This window comes from Sceloporus occidentalis, unplaced genomic scaffold (genome assembly GCF_023333645.1).
Source record: "Sceloporus occidentalis isolate IW3139 unplaced genomic scaffold, rSceOcc1.0.p SCAF_1, whole genome shotgun sequence".
Taxonomy (NCBI): domain Eukaryota; kingdom Metazoa; phylum Chordata; class Lepidosauria; order Squamata; family Phrynosomatidae; genus Sceloporus; species Sceloporus occidentalis.
The window spans coordinates 245,492,550-245,516,523 of record NW_028316981.1 but is presented as its reverse complement, the minus strand read 5'-3'; the positions used below and the strand labels follow the sequence as shown (position 1 = coordinate 245,516,523).

General features: G+C 40.6%; 1 protein-coding gene across 1 annotated transcript in view; it reads left to right on the top strand.

Annotated features, from left to right (window-relative positions):
* The window catches only part of LOC149323705 (tyrosine-protein kinase transmembrane receptor ROR2), a 179,704-nt gene that overhangs the window by 117,567 nt on the left and 38,163 nt on the right, over positions 1–23,974 (top strand). The window contains exons 2-3 of the mRNA XM_089512142.1: positions 7,545–7,622; positions 22,285–22,572. Coding sequence (XP_089368268.1) covers positions 7,550–7,622; positions 22,285–22,572 — 361 coding nt within the window. The 5' untranslated portion in view covers positions 7,545–7,549. The remainder of the gene's footprint in view (positions 1–7,544; positions 7,623–22,284; positions 22,573–23,974) is intronic.

Below are 23,974 nucleotides of genomic sequence, written 5' to 3'. Positions count from 1 at the left end.
CCCGGTTTGGCCCCGCCCCCCAGGATTTCACCCGCCCCTGGGCTGAGGGGAGTATTCCCTCCCCGCCTTAGCCCCGCCCCCGTCGCCACAGCAGTGAGGGCGGGGCCCAGGTCCGGGGCTCCTATTCAAATGTAGGACACAAAGAATTATGTCCTACATTTGAAAATTTTGTCCTACATTTGTCCCGGTTTGGAGGTCCGGACCTATGGCAACCCTATCTACACGGGAAGCTGCCATGATGATGTACTCACGGTGCAGCCTCCAGATGGTGCTGTGCCACACATATGTCATTGGTGCACATGAATACACCAATGGCGCCCTAGGCACATCCCAGAAAGAACCCATTGGAAGCGGGTTCTTTTTATGCCTCCCAGAAGCCGCGCCATTAGGTTGGGATGGCCTCCGTGTAAGGCAAAAACAGCCCCATAGGGTGGGTGACATCTGGTTTGACAGCAGAACATGTGAAGGGGATCTAGGCATCCTAGTGAACAACAGGCTGAACATGTATCAGCAGTATTCTGTGGTACAGTACTTAAAAAACAGAATGTGATTCTAGGTTGCATTAATAGAAGTATAGTGTCTAGACTGAGGAAAGTAATAGTACCACTCTATTATGCTTTGGTCAGACATCACCTGGAATACTATGTCCAGTTCTGGCCACCACAGTTCAAGAATGATGTTGACAAGCTGGAGCATGTTCAGAAAAGAGTGACCAAGATAATTCGTTGTTGTTGTTATCCACCCTTGAGTCAATCTCGACCCATGGTGCCCCTGTAGATGAGACATCTCCAAGACTCTCTATGCTCCACTGCTCTGCTCAGGTCCTGCAAATTCATACCCTTGACCTCCTTAATACAGTCCATCCATATTTAAATATTTGAATGGATGTCATCTTGAGGTGGAACAAGCTTCTCTTTTTGCTCCAGAAACTAGGAAAGTGATGGCAAATCTGTTAGAGGCCAATTGCCCAAACTCAGTGGCATTTCTGCATTGGGTGTGACCCAGTGCCGGGGGGGGGGGGGACTTCCAGGGGTTGGCCTTCTGTGGGGGACTTCCAGGGGGAAAAACACGGAAGGAAAAAATGGAGGGCCTGATCAAATAAAAGCTTATAACAAAACCAAAACAAAATAAGTTCCTCATATAAATGTTAAATCCATCCTTATGTCATGCCCAGCCTGGAGGATGGCTTGGAGGACTCAGAGGATGAGCTAGAGCCCCTGGGACCTGAACCTGTAATGGAGGAGCCAGAGCCCCTGGGGCTTGAACCTGTAATGGAGGAGCCAGAGGCTGGCCCTAGTTCTGCTGGAGCAGAGTCTATGGCCCCTCCAGAGATTCAGCAGTCAAGTTTGCCTGGTGCCGAGGCTGTGGACACGGAGGAGGATCTGGGCAGTGTGCCTACCTTCAATGAGCGTCGAGCAGAAAGAGAGGGCCTTCGAAGATCTCGGAGGCTTTATCAGAAGTGTCTTCGTAATCAGACACAGCTGAAGGCCGGCTCCTTGCCTTCTTAAGCACCTAGAGCATGTGTGGTTCTTTGCCAGTGGATATCTGACTCTTTTAGAGGAAAGACTCTGTCTCTGGCTCCTTTGGCTTCTTGTCTTGACTACCCGGAAACCTTGACCTTGGACTGCTTTATCGACCTGCCTATCTGTTGCCCTGAACCTCGGACCGTCTGACAATTCTCTTGGTAATCCCTTTTGGTAGAGCTACTGTGAATCTCCAGGACTGTGTAGCTTACACTGACTTTGCTGTGCTGGGAGGGGGTTTGTTTGTTTGGGAACTAGCTGCCTTATCAGCCCTTTGGCTGTTTTCCCGGACAGCTTCTCAGTTCTGCTCAAAATGGAGGACTTTTGGAATCCCTCCTGGACAGGAGGTTGAAATAGAGGGCAGGTCCTGAAAAGGAGGAGGGCCAAGTCTGGTCACCTTGAGCTAAAAACACCCATATAGATATAAAATACAGCTATGCTTCTCAGCCCTGTTCAAAATGGAGGACGTTTTGGAATCCCTCCTGGACAGGAGGCTGAAAGGAAGGATAGATCCAGGAAAGGGAGGACCAGGTCTAGTCACCCTTAGCCAAAAACACTCATATACATATAAATCCATACTGCTTAGTCCTGTTCCAAATGGAGGATGTTTTGGAATCCCTCCTTGACAGGAAGCTGGAACAGAACACAAACACACACATGATTCACCTTTGCTTTCTTCTACATTGGGCACTTGGTATCTGGGTGGGATCTGTTCCGGATCCCCCCGCAGATATCAAAATTCGTGGATGCTCAAATCCCATTGTCCTCAATGGTGGTGCAGTGATGGCAGCCATGCGGCCATTGTGCAGTGAATCCAAACTATAGGAAAAGAAATTCCTCCTAAACATTAGGAAGAGCTTCTTGATGGTAAGAACTATTTGATAGTAGAATGCACTGTCTTAGAATGTGGTAGAATCTCCTTTGGAAGTTTTTAATCAAAGGCTTTATGGTCCTCTGCGTGCTTTGTTTGTATATTCCTGCATGGCAGAGGATTTGACTTGATGGCTCTTGTGGTCTCTTCCAACTCTATGATTCTCTCCGTCATGGCCCAAGAATTTGTATTTTATTATTGTTATTCTGTATTTCTCACATGGGGCTAAAAAGTTGAACTTTTACAATAAAAGTGTTTGGGGCCACTACTTATCACAAGACATTGTGTCTATCCTGCTGCTGCCTTGTATTCTGTTTGATGGACAAAAGCCATCAATTGGTTCTCAGTCTCACATCTATTCCATTTCTGCCTTGGTGCAGTAGGTGTCTTTCATTGTAGTTCCCCTTCTCAGTCAGTCATGTGCTGTGAGTGGACATGATTCTGCTTCTCTCTCCCTCCTCCTCTCAATGATCAGTGCTGCAAGTACCTTCCTGAAGCCACCTGCTTTGTACCTTCCTGAAGTCACCTGCTATGTACACATACACACAGCAAATACTTCAAGAAGGTGTTGACAGTTGGGATTGCTTGTTCTCCCTATAGCACAGACTGCTGTGTGAATGTGCGCATAGCAGCATCAGGCTTCAGCTTACTTGAGGGAGCACCTCCTTCCATATTATCTGCCTCGCACACTTAGGTCCTCAGGGATGAATCTACTGCAGCCTAAGAAGACCAGATTGGCTGCGGATACCCAGAGGGCCTTTTCATCTGTCGCTCTTAAACTCTGGAATGGCCTGCCGGAGGAGATCTGTCACATTACTACCCTGGACACCTTTAAAAAGGCTGTCAAGATGGATCTCATCTGGCAGGCCTACCCAGACTGACCTCCTGATCCACCAACATTAACATGAATAGCTGTCCTCACCCAAGAAAATGTTTTTCCTCTAGCTTGATGGGTTTTGTTATTGTATTTAATTTTTAACTTGAACTGTTACACTGGTTCTGATTGTTTAATTCTGCGAAAGAGGGGAGGGGATTACTTAATTTTGTGGTTTTATATTTATATGTATTTTATTGTTATTTCTTTTTGCTGTGACATGCCTCGATCCACTGGGAGAGGCGGGCTAAAAATAAACTTCATTCATTCATTCATTCATTCATTTATTATTCAGGAGGAGGGAGAATGAATGGCTCACAGCAGCCAGCTTTGGGAGGTGGTTGGCTGCCACAACTGCTTGTGTCCCTCCTCCCAGAAGATAGCATTTGGCAGTGTGGAAAACAGAGTATGCCACTATGGATTGCCAGACAGCTATTGTGCAGAAAAGTGTGATAAGATGCCAAACCAGTATGCTCCCATTCTTAAAAAGGTGTCACAATGGTTAAATGCCGGTACTGCAGCCACAACGTTGTGAGTTTGCTCCAAGGTTGACTCAGCCTTCAATCCTTTCATGGTCTGATTGAATGAGTGCCCAGCTTGTTGGAGACAATTGGCTTACAGATTGTAAACCATTTAAAGAGTGCTGAGTTCGCTATTAAGCAATACAGAAATAGTAGGATTGTGGTTGGACAGCATGCTGGTGTGATAATGTCGTAAGACTTCACAGTCAGGGAACATTTGACCAGGAAACTATTGGCATTGTCTTTGCATCCAGTAAATTAAGAAAATTCACATTTCCATTGCTGTGGCGGTAATGTCAATTATCTCTTGTTGAAGGAATTTAGAGCACACAATGCTGGGTTTTGTAAGGCTTTGTCATCCACAATATGGGCCTTTTTAGAGCACTATATGGTTCTGCTGGCACATCCCGCGCTTTCTACAAGCGCATTGATGACTAAAAAGGCCAATCTGAGATAAACAAGTCTGGTTGCAGAAAGCACAGCAGAAAGTCTGCTTGGGTGATGTTTCCAGGTTGTGGTTCTTTCTGCGTTGTCATTTCTCTTCGAGACTCGTTCGGCGTGAGTTTTCAAAAAAGGCTGCAGCATTGTGGATAGCGCGTCTCCATGCCTCCCGATGCGAGCCAGGGCGGACCATTGTTGTTTAACTTAAGCCGCCTGAGGACTTGCACTAAGACTCTAAACTATCTAGTCCGTGAGCTGCTATTTAGGCTTAATGTAATAATAATAACCTGCCAAATCTGAAATTGTATTTCTCTGCCTGATGTTCAGCTTGGTTAAAAGACTGGATAATGTTACAAAATAAGAAACTGTTACAGTTGGAAGCTTTTGATGTGAGGTCTCATTGGCATGGCTTTCTTTGGTGTGGTAAAGTCAAGACAAATGCAGACTTTAATCATCAGAAGACCATTGTTGAAAATTTAGAATAAATATACGATGTGAATTTGTTCTAAAATGTCTGTATGGGTTTCACTGCATGAGGCTTTATATATACAGTTGTCCCTTCCCTTACGCGGGGGATCCATTCTGGAACCCCCACCCCACCCCCCGCTTAATGGAAGAACACAGATGTTCAAGCCCCATTCAAATGAATGGGGCTTGTGCCTGCGGCAGTGTGGCAGAGGCATGCAGGGCGCATGCCATGGGAGCGCATGCCTTTGTTTTCTTCCCGTGCATGGCTCCCTTCCTTTTGACGTGGCTTCCAGCTTATGCTGAAAGCTTATGACATGGGTACACTGTACAAAAAAAGAGATTTATTGATTAATGAGTTAGGTATAGAGATCTTTTAGGAAAAAATGAATATAGAATGAAATCTGTTGAACAACTGGAATCATACAGAATAAAGATTCAATTTTATTTTTTATAGACAATTCAACTTTTTATAGACAAGTTTGAGCAATTTAAAATGGGCAAGAAATCACAAAAACAGAATTTGAACTATTGTTGTGTTCAGATGGCGATCATTTAATAACTAAAATATATAAGCTATTATTAAGAAAGATTGAGTTCTGACAAGATTTTTACAAGATTATGTACTGTTGGTGTGTAACTCCTGGAAAAGATCTCTAAAATTGAGAAAGGCAGTTACAATGTTTGTTGGAAATGCAAATAAAAAGAGGAGTGGTGTAAAAGAGCAAAAAGAAGAAAAAAGATCTGGACACAAATACTTAAAATAATAGAAGATATTTTAAAATTGAAACTGCAATTGAAACCTGATTTTTATTTTTATTTTTTTGGCTTGCACTGTTGGAAGAAGAAATGGAAATTGAAGAATGTGAAAATCATACTGCAGCCAGATTGTTGTATGCATAAGGTTGAAAAGATTCCAATTTTGGAACACTTGGAGATGAAACAGTGGAGTCTTTTAAAGAAGAATAGAAATTAGTAATTGATTACTGGACGATGAAATGGAAAACATCATTTTCTCTAGGATTTGCAAAATAGTAGATTATACTGTTATGTAGTCGTGTCATCTACTAACAGCCACCATTATTTTTAGAATTGATTACGCAAAGATATCTTGTAGCACACAGACAGTAAAAAAGAATCAGCTTCCCAGAGAACTGGGGACATGACATTCAGACACCAGCACACCCTCAGTCCTCTGGGAAGCCAAATGACCGACCACATATGTAGTGGATCCACGGCATTTCCTAGCACAGCGTTTATACATGCTGCACTGAAGAACGCTGAAAAATATGCTGCCACCATAGCAATGAGACCTTTTCCCCCGATGGAAAAAGAAGCAGCTTTCTGATGCTCCTTTTTGTGCTGGGGAAAAGCCAGGTTGGAGCGTGGCATGCGGTTGCCATGGCCCCAACCCAGCGTGCAAAGAGACAGCCAGAAACCACTCCTTCAGAGTGATCTGTTTCACCTCTAACTGAAAGAGGGAAGCTGGAGCATGAGTTTTTATAGACTTGAGTCTACTTCCTTAGATGCACCCTCATCTTCAGATGCATCTGCTACCAGTTTCTTTCTTTCAGTTAGTCTCAAAGGTGCTACAGGATCTCTTTGCATGTTTTCCAGACTAACACAGCTATGTCTTTGAATTTTAGAATTTAATTAATTATTTTATTTTTTCCCCAAGAGAGTATAAGGGAAGTAGAGATAGTTGATAATTATAACACAAACTACCAAGTTGGAAGTCACTTGTGTACCCTTGTCCTTATCAGCACATTTATTAGGAGTAGCTTGTAGTTTATAGATGCAGAGATAGTAAAAGGGTGTTTTTTTTTTGTAATGTATGTAATGTTTGTAGTGTGTGTAACCTTATATATGATTTTATAGTATAAAAACATTTTGTGTCTGAATAAAAATATTATTTAAAATGTCATAACTGAGTAGTCCCACTGATCTAATTGGGACTTAACTTAGTCATGATTAACTTAAATCCCATGGGTTTCATTGTTTCTATTCTAGATGTGATTTACTATGGGTTAAGAATTAGCCTGGATCCAATTTGTGTCTAAGTCTGGCTTTTAGGCATTGTGGCTTGGGTGTGTAGAGTGATGTTTTTTGTTTGTTTGTTCTGGATTATTTTTTAAATGCACCCCCCCCCCCCCGCCCTGACTGTAGAGTGTCTGTGGCATTTGGAACATTGGCTTATGATAACACCTAACCTATATTTCACAGCAATACCTGACATAGCTCAATGATCAAATACTGGCTTTTAGAAGTAAATACTAAGATTGTTTTCCTTCTCTTCTTTGCCTTTCTGTATCTCCAGCAGTGGGCAAAGTGTGGCCCTGGGAATTAATCCCACCCCTGACATACAGTGCAACCTTCAATCCCTATGAAGTTCCAGGTCCACCTTATTTTCTGGCCTTGAAAAGTATGAAAATAGATCGCACCCTCCCCTGTAATGTTTGTTTTTATCATTTCTAAAATATCTGTATGTTTTCACACAGATCAAAGCAGATGAAAAAGGCACTAGCAGAATAAATAAATAAATAAAAACCCATTTTCCTTCCAATTCCATTCTGTCTATGAGCCACTGTATGTGTGCCAAACAGGTCAATTTTAAACATGTTTTGAATAGTTCATCTCAAACATTTTGATAATTTGAAAGCCATTTTCTGGGAGAAAGTCATACACAATGAATCATACAGTTGCATCTCACGTTCATCTCTTCCAAGACAATGTGTTTTTGCAAACTGATGTATGTTAATCACTCTAACCTCTTACTGTGAGAGGAAAAAGAAAAGTTGAGTATCTGAACTAAACAGTTTTGAGACATGTTATTGTTTTGCTTTGTTTAGGTGAAATGGAGATACCAGATTCTGATGATCCTTTAGGCCAAATGGATGGTCATGGCAGACCAGTTCCAACACACAAAGGTAACAGTAATAATTTATTTTTATTGTCCTTATAACTTTATCAACACCTGGTATTTAAAGCTTTTTTATGGTCTATGATTTTATTAATAATATGTAAATAGTTACCCTCTTATAGAACCATAGCATGTATCTCAAATTCAAAGGGTTTAATGTTGATGTAAAAGTATCTCTAGAAGTTATCAAGATTTGGCTTTGCTTATTAGTTCATTATGTGTCATTGCCAAATATCCTTCCTCTGCCCAATTACATGTATGTGCAAAGAAGTAGCAGAGGGCCCTGTTTCCCTCTGGACTGACTTTTTAAATGATTCAAAATTAAAGAATGCACAAAGGACTTGGGATAGGATATTAACTCGGCTTGTATGAAAGGCAAGAAGTAAAATCCACCTTCCTGAATACCTTCCTGAATACCACACTTGGAAAGAGAGATGGATGTTCATGGTAATGCCAGAAGGCTTGAGGTGAGGTAGTGGCACTGGTTTTATTTCACAGTTTCTTCAAAGTAAGCAAAAAAAAAAAAAAAAAAAAAAAAACCCATGGGAGATTGTTATTTTACCATGGCACCAAGACATGAAATGAAGTAGGGAAGTATGAAAAGCTTTTTATATAGAGAAATCTTTATACAGACCAGCAGCTATCAGAACTTTATGGATGCTGCTTCTGTTTTTTGGTGCTGAATTATATATAAATGTACTGAACAGCATTAGGAATGAAATGATCAACTAGGAGGTGTTTCCAACAGGTAACACTAGTAGACTTGAGTTAAATTTGATCCTCAGTAAGCTAAATTTAATGTTCTAGAATTTCAGATAAGTAAGTGTCTTGAGTGTTTAAATACCTATAATGGAATCATAGCGTTGGAAACAGGGTAGCCATTTGTCCCCCCAAAACTGGAAAATCCCGGATTGATGGAACTAAAAAATGTTCTAGTCAGCTGGGCCAGTTGAAGCAGTAAAAACCGGATTTCTCCTTTGTTGCAAGATGATGGGTAGCTTAAAATGTGGCAGTGGAGATGAAGCAGGAAACTCTGGAAGACTGGCACTGGCAGAAGCCTAATCTTGCCCTACAGGCTCTGGCTGCTACTGCACAGGGGTAGCATTGCACTTTATTTTTCCATTCCCTCCCCCACTTCCCCTGACAGGTCCAGAAGGCAAGGTAGGAAAGGAGGCAAGCAGAGCTGACCTTGTGTTGTGTGGTGAGTATGCTGGTTGCTCAAGCCAAGGGCTAGACAGCATAGTGGAACTTTACTTCCAAGAAGCCTCAAGAGAATAAAAGAGTCCCTTTACTCTCTTGGGGCTGCTTGGAAGCCTCCCTCTTTTCCCACCTCTCTTCCCCCAGGAAAAGAGGGGAAAAGAGCTCTTAGCTCGATACTGGTAGTGAGGTTGAAACATAATGGTAGAAAAAGTGTAATGATTGATGTGTTGAATCTGCATAATCAGAATGCAAATTAATAATATGCATAATTATAATAATATGCATATTATGCAAATTAAATGCCCAGATATGAGGGCATTTTGCATGGCGGAGGGGGTGTGTGGACGACCGAGTCAAAGCAATCCCAGCAGATGGCCATCCAGCCTCTGTTTAAAAGCCTCCAAAGAAGGAGTTTCCACTACACTCTGAGGCAGTGGATGACCTCTGAAAATATAATTGCTGTACTTTGTGTTTCCAACACTGGCATATATTCTGCTTGATCCACCATCACAGAACAACCTTTTAAAAATAACCCTTTAGTTTCCTCAGGTCTTTTTGTTTACAAGCTGTTTCTTAGTATATTTGGCACTTTGGAACTGTGGACCATTCTAACAATTATGCTTGGCTGTATGCCAGCCTTCTTGCATTCTAGAAACCTAATGTACAGCTATCTTGTTTGACTCAACCTGTGAAGTGTTTTGAACACTTTATGTACTAAGATGTTGTTTAGGAGACTTGAGTTTGCAATTCATTTTAATTTAGTGGAATATTCATGTGTTAGCTCTCGTTATATTTGTCCTGTTTTGGAACTACTGTATTTTTCTTAGCAAATTTGTTCACTCTCACTGAATAATTACTACATTCCATGTGTTGAATTTGGGAGCGTTAGATTAAATACAGGGCGCCCTTCCCTTACATGGAGAATCTGTTCCAGATCCACCCATGTAAGGGAAATTCTGCGGATGCTCGAGCCCCATTTAAAACAATGGGGCTCCTGCACACGGCACGGCATGGCACGCCACAGGCACACACGCCATTGCCTTTTTATGGCAAGTGGTTTGCAGCGTAAGCTGAAAGCTGCGTAAAGCACTTATGCATATGACGTGGGCACACTGTACACATTTGGGGACCTGCTATCATTTGTGGTGTTTGATGGGATTTATATCCTACTTTTTCTTATGTAGATCATTAAGAATGTAAATAGCCTGTAAGTAAAAACATAATATATCATATTTATTAACAACAACAGTGCAAAAAACCGAAGCCAAATGCAACCAGTGCTCAAAGTACATTTTATGTGGGTTGATTTGGAAGAAGAATTGGCTAATAACCTACCTCACATAATTTTTATGAGAGCAAAGGAGGTCAGAAGTCATTATACTTAATGAGGATATATTCAAATATAATCAAGAAAGACCTGTAAATAGTAAGACTTTATCTCTAAAGGACACCTCAAAACCTTCAAACCATCATGCTAAATATATCCAGCCTATGGGACACACACCCATTTTTATAATTTCAAGGAGATGGTGAAACAAGGAGTTAATGAACTCCACAGAAATGTATCCTACATGGGTGATGAACTGCTTTTAGTGTACTGCATCACAAGTTTCTCAGGCATGCTGTAATGCTAGCAGACATTTTGAGAATACCCTTAATATTTGGTGAGTTGCCTTATTATTATTAATTATGTATTATTATTATTATTAAACTTTATTTCTAGAGCGCTGTAATTATACACAGCGCTGTACAAAGTCGGTAAAATTAAAGAGTATATAAAAGCCTGCCCAAGGCGTACATTCTAAGATAATAACAATTAAAAGAGGAATAGATAAAATTACCATATAGAAAAGAAAAAACAAATTAAAACATCAAATATAAAACAAATCACATCACATCAAATTAACCTTTATTTATGAAGCGCTGTAAATTTACACAGCGCTGTACATGCAATCTTTTTAGTTAGACAGTTCCCTGCCCTCGGGCTTACAATCTAAAAAGACATGACACAGAAGGAGAAGGGAGTGGTGGAGGGAAAGGGTAAGAGGTCCAGCAGTTCAAAACAAGAATATGAAAATACACCCGAATTCATGATGCACGTCACATGATTCATTTTTCATCTACTGAAAGGCTTTGGGTGGCATAAATTTTGGCATATTAATGTTTCATGATTGATTGTGTCAGTAGATCCCACTTTCCACACCTCTTTTAGGATTGGTAGATTTGCTACAAGTATAAGCCTAAATCTAACCTGTCCCCCAAGACATATGCAACACTTTACTTCCTAACCACCAATGGGGATGGTGGTGGTCATAAGAATGTAACAGTCATCATATGTTAACGAAATTAGTATTGAACACTCCCAGTCCTTAAAAAAACCTTAGATTTAAAACAAGAACAAGAGTTAATTGTTAGGGATCTAAAACACTTTCCAAAACAAATATAGACTGATAAACTCTTCCCTGCAAAAGAAGAATATTATCCTAGGATTTAGTTGGGTCAGAGACTGGTAAAGTGAATTGAAACATTTGATTAAACTTAATGGCTTGAATCCAAGAACTACATGACTAGTTTTACATGCCCAAGGCTGAAACCAAGAGCAGTCTTTACCTAATAGGAAAGTTTTTCACCACCGAAGCAAATTTCAAAAGTAATTCATGACATAGCTGAAATGCGGGTAGGGGTGGAGGAGGAGTCTGCAATAAAAAAAGAACAAATCAGAAATTCTGATGGTGCCTCTAAGCCCTTGGACACCGCTCAAGTAGCTCTTTGGATGTGATCCAATGAAAGCAAGTATAAAATTTAATGATCAAAATGAGATCTGATGTAATAGAATTCCAGTGCAAGGAACATTACTGAATTTGTTGCTGCTAGGCTTAAGACTGCCTAAAGCTGCTTTCCCTACAGCCTTACACACAATGTTAAAGAATATTTAACTGATCTGATCTTATTATGAACTATGAATTAAATTTAGTAACTGCAGATGTGTTCCCTTTTCTACATCTCAAGGTTTGTTGTTGTTGTTGTTGGAAGAATCAATTCTTTGTTGTACAGTATTTAGTGATTTTGCCAATATCCTGGATTATATTCTTGCAAAATAAACAATGCAATTGATTTATAGATGCATAAAATCAGAAGTAGTGTTGTGAAAGCACAGCTAGCTGTTTCTAGTGGGAGGTTGTTCTATTTTTTTGCATCCATCTGAGATAACCCAGAAAGAATTGCAGATGTTTCTAAGCAGAGGAGCAATTTAACTAGTTCTAGTCCTCAAAATGTTTTGCTTCTTTAATGTCTGTCATGTTCATGTACAGTTGTTTTTTAAAGATGCAAATAACATACAAATTCCACTTTGATGGAGAAGCTTAGCACTTTGATTTAAAATGTATATCTGTACAGTACCCTTTTATATTCATTCTGTAAAAAACAGAAAGATTTATGTGGAATTTGGATCTATTATGTGTGTGTTAAAATAATGTCTTATTGAACAGTATATCATATTGAAAAATAAGCCTTTTTTAACTCAAACCAGACTTGTTAGTACATTTTTTGCAATTACAAATGTTACAGAAAAATGTAAAGCCCACATAAATTAGTTTCAGCTTTACAGTATCACTGGAGCTGTAAATGTCATCTATTCTAACTATTACTTTTGCTTTGGGAGTCAATTATTCAAACGTTCAACATTTTTTTAATGGTGTACCACACATTAATCTCAGAGCTTTGTTTCAAAATGCATGGACATCTGTGTGCCAAATGAAATGCAATGTTACTTGCCTTTTTAAAAGTAAATAGTCATAATATGAATGGCCAATCTTTTGACCAAGAGACAGGAAAAGAAAGGATTCTCAAATGGAGATATATTTTAAGGGAATTGGGTTGGAATTTTCAACTGGATTGTGGATTGGGTAAAAGAATTAAACCCAATGCCTGCTTGTAGCCCCAATCCTGCATGTGGTAGGGGGCCATGGCAACCATTTTTATAAGAAAATTGTGTGTGTGATTTGCCTTCATACAGTTAACTTCCTGTTTCATTTGCTGTTTCTAAAGGTCACGTGCACTGTACAAAAATTCAGTTTCAAGAATGCATCTGTATTTTATCATTAATCAAAAAGGGAATTTACAATCCAGTGTTCTTATTTGATGATGCATAATATTACCAATTACACTGCTGCTTGACTAAACATAATCAGATAGTTTGACTTTAGTCAAAATAACTATCTGGCACAGGACCTAGGTTCTCATTCCACTATTGAGTGAGTGCCTAAAGCAAATTTAGTGCACTTTTGAACTGCAGAGTATATGATGGGAATGTTTAGCACATGGGTTCGATTGGATTGTTTTAAAACTTCCTGTCTACAACTTAGCTGCTATAGAAAAATATGGACAAACAAAAACTTACAAAAACTGAAATCTAAACCTTGATTAGTATGATTGATCCATATGAGACCATGAAGCTAGCAGTTGTTGAGCTTTGATTTTCCTTGTCTTCCTATTGCTCTTGTCTGTTTCTTCTTGCCCTGTGATCCACATAATGAACCACATGTGCCCATTTTCCATCCGAATGGGCTTTTAAAAAATCTACCCTTTAAAAAAAATTCGACTTAAATTTGCCACATTCCTGCTACCCCAAAGGCTGTTCATGTATCTCTAGTAAACAACCCAAAATGTGTACAATTAGGTGATAAACAAAGTTCAGACCACAATCTAGAATAGGAAAGGAGAAGACTGTATAGAAAAGCAAGCCACAACTCTGTCTGTGATTAGTGTTGCCAGCATTTCAAAAAAGTTATAAGAAACAGTCAAAAGTCATGATATGCAGGGTTGATTTTAGCAGGTTTGTGTTCTGCCTAAATACCAAATGAAAGTATTGATCACCATTAACTTAATCTTGTGGTTCTCTATAAAAGTAATATTTTTCCATTGGTTTTTAATGGGTTTTTGGGCTATGTGGACATGTTCTATAGGAGTTTATTCCTGACGTTTCGCCAGCATCTGTGGCTGGCATCTTCAGCATTCTCCAGCATTTTCTGAAGATGCCAGCCATAGAACAGTCAGGAATAAACTCTACTAGAACATGGCCACATAGCCCCCCAAACCCACAAAAAACAATGGATGCCAGCTATGAAAGCCTTCAGTTTCATAATTTTGCCCACATTAATAAATTACATGATGTACAGTGCGCCCTTGCCTTATGCGGGGGATTGGTTAAGGCAAATGCTTAAGGCAAATGGTGCATATGCTAGAGCCCAATTGAAAATAATGGGGCTCGTGCATGACATGCGCAAACACCATTGCAACCTCATTGTATGACGCGCCTGTGCATGACGCAGACGCAGTGTACTATTTTCAGTTTTTAATCAAGGTTTGTTGTTGTTGTTGTTGTTGATATCCACCCTCAAGTTGATCTCAACCCATGGTGACCTTATAGATGAAATATCTCTAAGATTCACTGTCCTCCACTGCTCTGCTCAGTTCCTGCAAATTCATGTCCGTGACCTCCTTAATAGAGTCCATCCATCAAGCATGCAGCCTTCCTCTCTTTTTGCTTCTCTCCCTCTTTTCTAGCATTATTGTTTTTTCCAGTGAGTTGTGCCTCCTCTTGATGTAGCCAAGGTAAAGCAGCCTTAGTCTAGACATCTTGACTTCCAGAGAGATTTCTGGTTTGATCTGTTCTAGCACCCATTTATTCGACATCTTGCCTGTCCATGGTATCCTCAAAACTCTTCTCCAACACCACATTTTGAATGAATTGATTGTCATCCTATCCACTTTCTTAACTGTCCAGATCTCACATCCAAACATGGTAATAAGGAATACAATGGCTTGTATAATTCTAACTTTTGTGATCAGTTGTATGTCTTTGCTCTTGATGTCTTTTTATAGTTCTTTCATAGCTGCCCTCCCCATTCTTAGTCTTCTTATGATTTCTTGACTGCAGTCTCCACTCCGATCAGTGTTTGATCCTAGGTATGAGAACTCTTTTACTATTTCTGTTTTCTCATTGTCTAGAATGAATTTGTGTAAATTCTCCAAAGTCATTATTTGTTTTTTTATTTTATTTTATTTTCAACAATAAGCCTGCCTTCTCATTTTCTTCCTTGATCTTCCTCAGTAGTTACTTTCAGTCTGTGATCTTTTCTGCTAGTGGTATTGTGTTGTTTGCATACCTTAGATTGTTGATATTCCTTCCTCCTATTTTCATTCCTCCTCCTTCTGTGTTCAAGCCTGCTTTCTATATAATATGTTCTGCATACATGTTGAAAAGATCCAGCTTTGTCTGACTCCTTTGCCAATTGAAAACCATTCCGTTTCTCTGTGTTCTGTTATGACAGTAGCTTCTTTTCCTAAATAGAGATTTCTCATCTGGACTATCAGCTGTGTTGGGACTCCCATGTCTTTAAGGGCATTCAGTAGCCTTTCATGATCTATGCAGTCAAAGACTTTGCTATAGTCAATAAAGGACATGCTGATTTTATTTTGGAATTTCCTGATGCACTCCATTAGCCACTTTATGATTACAATATGGTTCCTAGTACCTCTTCCTTTCTTGAATCCTGCTTGAACTTCTGGGATTTCTCTCTCCATGTATAGTTGGAGTCTGTGTTGCAGAATTTTGAGCATAATTTTGCTTGCATGGGAGATTAGAGCTATGGTCCTATAGTTGCTGCAGTCTTTTGTGTCTCCTTTTTGGGGGGTGGGGATGTATATTGATTGTTTCCAATCTGCTGGCCATCATTTTATTTTCTGTTGACATATGTTGGTTAACACTGCTGCTGATTCTGTCAGTGTGGATTGAAGCAGTTTGACTGGTATATCATCTGTTCCTGGGGATTTATTTTTTCTTATTTCTTTATTTGCAGCTTCCACCTCTCTTTTTAAAATTTGGGATTCATCTTCACATGGCTCTTTGATCCATGTGTCCTTCAGTTTGTTACACTCTGTAGCTGTTCTGTGTAATGCATCCAGTGTCTTTTTATTCCTTCCTGGACTTCGATTATGTTATTTTTATTGTTAGAATATCCTGATCTTTGGTTTGAATTTCCCTTTGATTTCCCAGATCTTGTGGAATAGGTTTCTTGTTTTTCCCTTTTTGTTGGTGTCCTCTATGTCTCTGCATTGATCAGGGGCAGGCGCAGTACAACCCATTTGTATGTATTCGCAGATGACCACTCGAAGAAATACTGTTACAGGTATGCAACCTGTCCATCTCCCTTTTGTTTTGCTTCTCTTCTTTCCTTTACAGCTTGTAGCATTTTATCTGTTATCCCCCAAATATGGGTTTGGAGGGGCATCTTGTTCAGTCTATATAAAAAGATTTTTTTCCCAAACTTCTAATAGGGGACATCATTATAAATAGGAACAGTGCCATTCCTATTCAGGGCAAGCTTTCCAACACGCAGATAAGGGGTGTGTGTATAATAAGGGATACCTGACAACCTACCTATGATATAAAATCAAGCTGTGCCATGATGTAAAGCTGAAGGTGTGGCAAAAATTTGAAGTGAACTACAGGGCAGTAATTGGTTGGCAGATGACACCCGCCCATACAACACAGAGAATTCTAGTGACTCCTACCATTTACCTCAGTGGAAAGGTATAGAATTTTTTTAGGAAGACATTATGCTAACAATTAATTACAAAATAGTAACTGTCTAAGTTGGATGCTTTTATATATAACAAAGTAAAACACTCTAAATCTAAGTGTGGGGGAGACTGATTGAATAAATGGGATTTAGATATGTGTTAATTTACAGTCCAGCAACTAGTCGAACCAAGATTCTGCTGAGGAGGGAAAAAAATCAGAAACCCCAAACACAGTTCCAGTTTAACTAAACCCTAAAATAGCAATCTGCAAGTTTTTTCCCCCAACACTATAATGTATCTACTTCAAAAAGGAGGTGTGTGTGTGTGTGTGTGTGTGTGTGTGTGTGTGTGTATTCAGGCATAACTGTATTGGCCATGCAGCAAAACACAACAAAATCCAAAATACATGTTGTAGTGATACATTTATTAAGCCAGCCAAAAGCACAACTATAATCATGCTAGCTTTTGAAACTCACTGGCTTCTTCATCAGGCAAAGATGTTAAAAGTCATATGGGAAAAGAAAAGTGAGGATGTTAGAGTCATGGCCAGCCTTTTGTTTGAAATGTTTGCTTGAGTTGGTATTTAAGGTGATCTTGAGGGAAGGCTGGTGCAGATGGGGGCCGCACCCCTTCTTGGCCATGTGAGGACTAAGAACAACGGGAGAGAACAGTTAAGTAATAAAATTTCTGTTTCCACTGGCAGCAAGAAAGAATGCTCCCTTTGAGATTTAGACTGTCTCTGTCCTCAGCAAGGCTGTAAGCCCCTTTTTAAGTAGAGTACAATGAGACTGTCAAGAAGCAGTTCCACTGGCACATCTGGAGATAAGTTTAGGTGTTGTAAAAGGTCAAACATGCCAGTGATAGCCAAATTCAGATTGTTTTGCCATCAGGATGATGAACCTTTGGCCTTTCAGATGTTTAGGAGTCCTTTGATATTATAATTAGGAAATTATTTATTGTAACAACACTGGTCATCACTAGGCTTTATAAATTGTTTGATATTAATGCAGTTCACATACTGTATGTGTTATAATGCTCACAAGAGTACTTGTCAGCTACCTGTAACCCCTTTAATTTTAGAAGGTACCAAATGTGAAGATGTTGTTAGTATATGGTGAACCATTTGCATTGTATATATGTTCCTTTTAATCATATATTAATAGCACATGATAGGAACTATACCATATTTTCTTCCTTTTTCAGCCAATCCTCTTATACTTATACTTTCCACCCAATGTATCACAGCATGCCCGTGCAATACGTGGACTTGACGTCACACGGACAGTGAGCCCCTGTTTAATGAACAACACACATGCAGGAGTGCACCACCATTGAAAACAATGGGACTTGAGGCCCCACTGTATTTTTTTTTACACGGGAGGGTCTGGAACAGATCCCCCATGTAAATCAAGGGTCCACTGTATTGTATCTCTGTTCTTAGCTTTATGCAGTGCTTATTTTAGAATTCTTTAGGTGGTGTTGATGTTGCTCATGTGAATGTCTGTCTGTCTGTCTGTCTGTCTGTCTGTCTGTCTGTCTGTCTGTCTGTCTATCTTCTGCTTAACCTATTTGTGCTTTTTATTACTGATGATAATATAGCAGCAATTAGCAATTGACTGATGTTCTTGAATTCATTTCACCTCAGATACTGTTGTTTATATTAAATCAATTTCTGTATGTTTAGATGATGCAGGTTTTTTCCCCTCCTTTAACTTCTTTTATATTCTCACCTGGTTTTGTTACTTAGGATTAGACCAGCTGGCGGTTTTGTTTATTTGTTTTGCTTTTGCCTCCTGCTTCATAATAGAAGTCTGATGGGATAATGATCCACAGGGTCAGGCATACCTCTTCCCCTGCAAAAAGATTACAGAAGTCTAACTCTCCTTCTGTATATAGCAAGGAGATGAATTTATAAAACGGAATTGAAAGGTTGTAATTATACACTAAGCAACATATTTGACCCATCAGGCAGACAGTGAGTGATAAACTGCTGGAATATACTGGCTCGAGTTTAGCTGCAGAGACGCTTTTCTGCTTGGATCTTTGGCTAGGACAGTGGCTGGTTTCGGATTGTCTACAGACCTGCCAACTGCCTGGCCCAGGAAGTTGGATGGGGCCAGAGGTAGGGCACGCCAGGCTACCTATCTGGTAAAGGCCAATAAAATTGAAAAGAAATGAATTCTCAGGCAGAAAGATAGGGGGAGGCCAGAATGGTGTACAGGTGAGACACAGTGTACCCAAAGTTGCTGAGAGAAGGAATGAAAACAGCAAGGTAGCAGAACAGATTAACCTGCTAGTACTCAATTCAGATGCCCACTCTGCCTTCAGATGGATAGAGATCTTTCTCTTGCATTCCTGCACAGCAAGAGCATCTGCCCTACTATCTTAGCCAGCTAACAGGCAACATCCACATGCCTGCTACAACCAGAAATGGCTAGTAAAAAGAGAGTGGTATCAATGGGGCCCCACAAACAGTCAAGTATGACCCACAGTTACTAGGTAGATGCATGAAATGAGGAAAATGAAGAGAAGGTGGACCTACCCTGAGGAGGAGAGAGTTGACCATGTTAATCAAGGAAGACTGGAGTCATATTTAATTAAGAGACATTAAACTCTTACCTGGGTTCAGCACAGCAGGGGAGAACTAGTTACAGTAACAAATTATTTGTATTTATACTTTGTGATTGCAAGTTAATGAGGAATATCTTCATTCCTTTTGTGGTGCAAATGTAACCTGTAGTTACTCCACAGTCATTTCTTAAAAAACAGAGATGCATTGATAATCTTGGCCATTTGATGTACTTTCGTTCTATGGTGAACTGTTATTAGAACAAGATAATGGCAGGTTACAGACGGGCAGGGGAAGACGTCTTGAAGGTGTCTTCCCCTGAATACGGAGCCTCCAGACCGCCCGCCCCGGGGGCGTGGCTAAGGTGTATGGGGCTTCCACACTGGGGGTAGTGAAGACGCCTCACCTGGGGCCGTTTCTTACCCGCAGCTTCCATACCGCCGCCTCACAGGACGCTGCAAAGAGAGAGGCAGCTTCCGCACGGGCGGCCAAAAACACGGCTTTTTTTTCTTTTGCCGGCTGGCGGATGCGCAGCTGTGCAGCTGCGGCGCTCAACACCGGTGGCAGAAAGCATATGTGCACATTTAAAGCGCCCAGGCCCCTTTAAACTTTCCCCCCGCCCTACCCAAGAACAATGGTGGTCTCCTGCCAGCTGGTGATCAGCTGGTGTGGGCATCCTTGTCCGCTTGCACGTTGCCACTCTCACCGGCATCATGGATGCCTCCTCTCCTTTGGTCCCCGTGCTCTTGCTGAATCTGCAATGCACAGCCACAGCTGTCGCTGCTGCCACCGCTGTCCCCCTGCCATCCCCCATCACCTCCCTTGTACATATGTAAATATTTAAAGTTTTAGTGTTTTTTAATGTTAGGTGAAAATGGCGCAGGAATGTGTGTAGGGGTTCACTTTAAATTCCAAACTTTCCACAATTCTAGCAGCGCATGCGTACATGTTGCTCTAGGGTTAGGGTTATGAGCATTAAAATAGAGTGCAGCTGTGCTGCAGCTTCCACATCTGCATGGCATCTGATGCTCTAATTAGAGCCTTGGTGCAAACTGCGCATGTTCCAGGACCCCGACTCATTATGCGACGCAGCAGACACAGAGCTTTTAAATGGGCAACTTAAATTAGCGGCGTAACAATTCTGGCGTACCGGTGCAGCAGCTTACAGACGGAGATGCGCAGCTGCGCAGTATATAGAAAAGCGGGGAAAAGCAGCACCTTTTTAATGCCGCTTCTTCCCGCTTGGGGCGTGTGGGCGGCGCGTTCATGACGGCATTCAGGTAAGGGCCGTCTGAAGGCTACACCTTCATGATGTCATGAACACACCCCTTTTTGCCCGTCTGTAACCCGCCAATGTGATTCTAAAAGAGTTGGTGTGTCTCTGTTCCTCTCACAGTTATGTACTCTTTCTCTTAGTCATTTGATTCATTTTCCTCTGATGGCTATGAAACTGGAACAAGAGATTAACCTCTGAAAGATGGTTTTCTATTGTACTGTGGATTGCCCCCCTCATTATTGCTACAAGATGCAAAAATGAGTGGTTTTTTTATGTCCCCAGAATTTGCTTCCCATGCCTCCTGGGTAATCCAGCCCTTTTGATTTCTGAGATCTGCATAAACTCAACTGCTGCATTGTGCAATTTTCCACTGTTTCTTCTTAGTTTTAACAGACATGCGGAGATGATGTTTTCGGAATGCTTTGTTAAGAGATTTACTTTTGAGTAAAATGCAAAAGATTGCCAAAAAGCCTGCAGTTTTTATTTAACAATAAATTATGAATGGCTGGTTCTTTTGAGGTAGAAGAATTGTGTTTTGAAAGCAGTTTTTACAGTGTATTTCAGGTTTTTAAATATATATATTTGCATTTTTCTTAGGTATCATTACTGAGGAATGAGGGATAGATGTGAGGATACTGTTCAGAAATATATGGATTTTTCCTCCTATCCTGTTTGGGTTTTGTTGTTGTGTTCCTTCAAGTCATTTACAACTTATGGTGACTTATGGTGATCATGGAGGTTTTCTTGGCAAGATATACTAAGAGAAGGTTTGCCCTTGCCACCCACTGAAGCTGAGAGAGTGTGATTTGGCCAGGGTTACCCAGTGAGTTTCTGTAGTCAGCGGATATTCAAACCCTAGTCTCCAGAGTCCTAGTCCAGTTTTCAAACCTTACAGTACCCTGGCTCTCCCTGTAGTGTAGCTTAAATTGGCATTAAAAAGAAATAAATCCGGTTTGGGTTTATTTCTTTTAAATGTTGAGTTAAGCTATATCTTGGCATTTTGTACAAAAGGTCAGCAGCATATAGCATTCAGGTTTGTTGAGTTTCAAGGTTCAAATAATAAAAAATTATTTTAGTTACTTTTGAAAATAGGAAACTAAAGCTATAAAATCTGTAACTGTTGTATAACTAACTGCCTTTTAGAACCTTGGAATTTTTAACCTGGTTTTCACAACGTGGTTTACTTAAGTATCATGAAAAAGTACATCTATCTCTGTCTTCTGTACAGTTTAACTACAAGGATGGCTTTAAATTCCTACATGTTAAGAAGTATAGCTTGAAACACATGGGCCAAATGATGTAGATTCCAGACATGTTCAGGGCATAGCACTCAGAGGACACATGCCCTGAATGTGGCCATAAGCCGCACCAACCCTGCATCATCTGGAATGAACTGGGCCAAGAAGGAGCGGATTCTGGCAACTCTGCTCAGGACCGTGGCAGCAGCCCAGATTGGGAAGAGCCTGTGAGGTTGCCACAGTACCAGTGCAAATGGTGCTGGTGTGGCCTTGCGCCCATCTATTCGGCCTGTCTATTTTGGGCCTAAGTTTTGTTGAGGGTCATGGCAAGGGATAGTGCAAGTTGTAGTCTAACATACCTGGAATGCACCAGGTTGTGGAAGGTAGTCATAAATGACAAAATATGAGGTGGGAATTGTGTGACCATATGTTGCTGAATGGCAACTCCCATCAGCCCTTGTCAGCACAGCAAATGGTGAAGGATCATGGCAGTTGCTGCTGAATAATATCTGGACAGCCACACAGTTTTCACCATGCTTCATTAAAGTTAAGCACATGAGGTTCTGATCAGATGGAGTCAAATGGAAATGTATCTGAAGGAAATTTTGTGATTAAACTATTTTTAAAGAGGCACAGAAATGTTTGAGGGTTGTAATTGTGAGACCTGGGTTCATGGAATTGAATTATTCTGCACTGAAAGCTAAAAAATTGAAATTATTTTCTGGACATTATTCATGAACAAGTGAAAGGTGTTGTATTTGAGTTCATCTTTGATCTCTTCTGAATTTTCTTCTTTTTTTAGGTTACTTTTTGACCTTTTTGGAACCAGTGAACAATATCACCATAGTCCAGGGCCAGACAGCGATTCTCCACTGTAAAGTGGCAGGAAATCCATCCCCCAATGTCAGATGGTTAAAAAATGATGCGCCAGTGGTTCAAGAACCCAAAAGGATTATTATAAGAAAAACCGAGTATGGCTCACGGTTAAGGATCCAAAATCTTGACACCACGGACACTGGTTATTACCAATGTGTGGCCACAAATGGAATGAAGACAATAAATGCAACAGGAGTTCTGTTTGTAAGAATGGGTGAGTCACTTTATTTTAAAATGTGGCTTTTATAACTAGGTTTATTGCTTTATAGACTAGCTCCTACTTTTCGCAATTGCAAAATGAGAAATTAATTCACTATGTTTTTTTTTCTTTTAAGAAAATAAATTGCAGCATGAAAGAAAATCAATAAAGTCATTGCCTGAGGCTTCCTCTTCAACACAAAAACTTCTGGGTAGAACCTGATACCATTTACTAGTAATAAAGGAAAGTAGATACAGATGGAATGGTCTGTAAATATGAAGTTCAGAGAACAGCACAAATGTAAAATAAGGTTTAGTCTAAGGTATAGAAAGGCAAAGTTTCATTACTTCACATTTCACAGGGCTGATTGAACATATTGTGTTATTGATGTTCAGAAAAATAAGTAGCTGCTCTCCACCTGGTATTCATCGTTTTGGCCCCATTCTTTGAAAGATTGCATATGATGTCTGTGGCAACCTGCTAAAAATCAAGGCACATATTTTTCTGTAACTGTCTTTTGGCCAGGAGTGGGTAGCATAAGGCATCTGGACCACATGCAATCATAAAAGAACCTTTGATGCACCTTCTTCAAAGAGGAAAAGGAATTGTAACTCAAGGATAGATTACATACTATGCATGCAGACATTTCAATGTTCTGTCTCTGGCATCACCAATTTAAAGGGTCAAATAGCATTCAATGGAAAAGACTTCCTGCCAGTCAGAATAGACAATATGAGATGACATGGACAGCTAGACTGCCTGGGACTACCATGCCCCAGAGAGCTAGAGGTGGACAGTGACATGAAAGCAGGGTCATTGAAACATCTCTCTTTCTCCCCACTGCTGGAGACACATGGCTACTGCCACTTGGAACTGCTGTGGCCCAAAGGGCTAGAAGCAGGTAGTGATGAGACAGCAGTGGTACCATGGCATCTCCACCCGACCCATCTCCAATGGTGACATGCAGCCTCCATCATCTTTTATCATTTTAGTGCAGAGAAAGGGGCTGGCTAGGGTAAAGTCACCAGTGCCACCAGTGTTGCTGCTGCCTCCATCGTTGCAAGTGAGGAACTAAAGGAGGGAAGGAAGAAGAAGAGGGTAGGACAAAAGGATGGATGGACTGCTGGCAACTGATGGATTAGAGGGAAAAGAAGGAGAGGGAGACTTGAAGGGTTGGGGAAAGGAAACAACTCAGGGTCTGTATGGATTGGCATGTCGCAGCACCAATCCAGACCCTGGAGGGAGCAAAAAGAAGCCACAAAAATGGCTTCTTTTTGCTCCTTCCAAAAGGGTGTCATAGGTGCGTTGGCGTGCCATGATGACACCCCTTCGGTGCTGTGCTGTTCGGGCACTGTGCTGGAGGTGCATCATCATGGTGCACCCTGTGTGAATGGGCACGTGCCAAAATGGTGCCCTG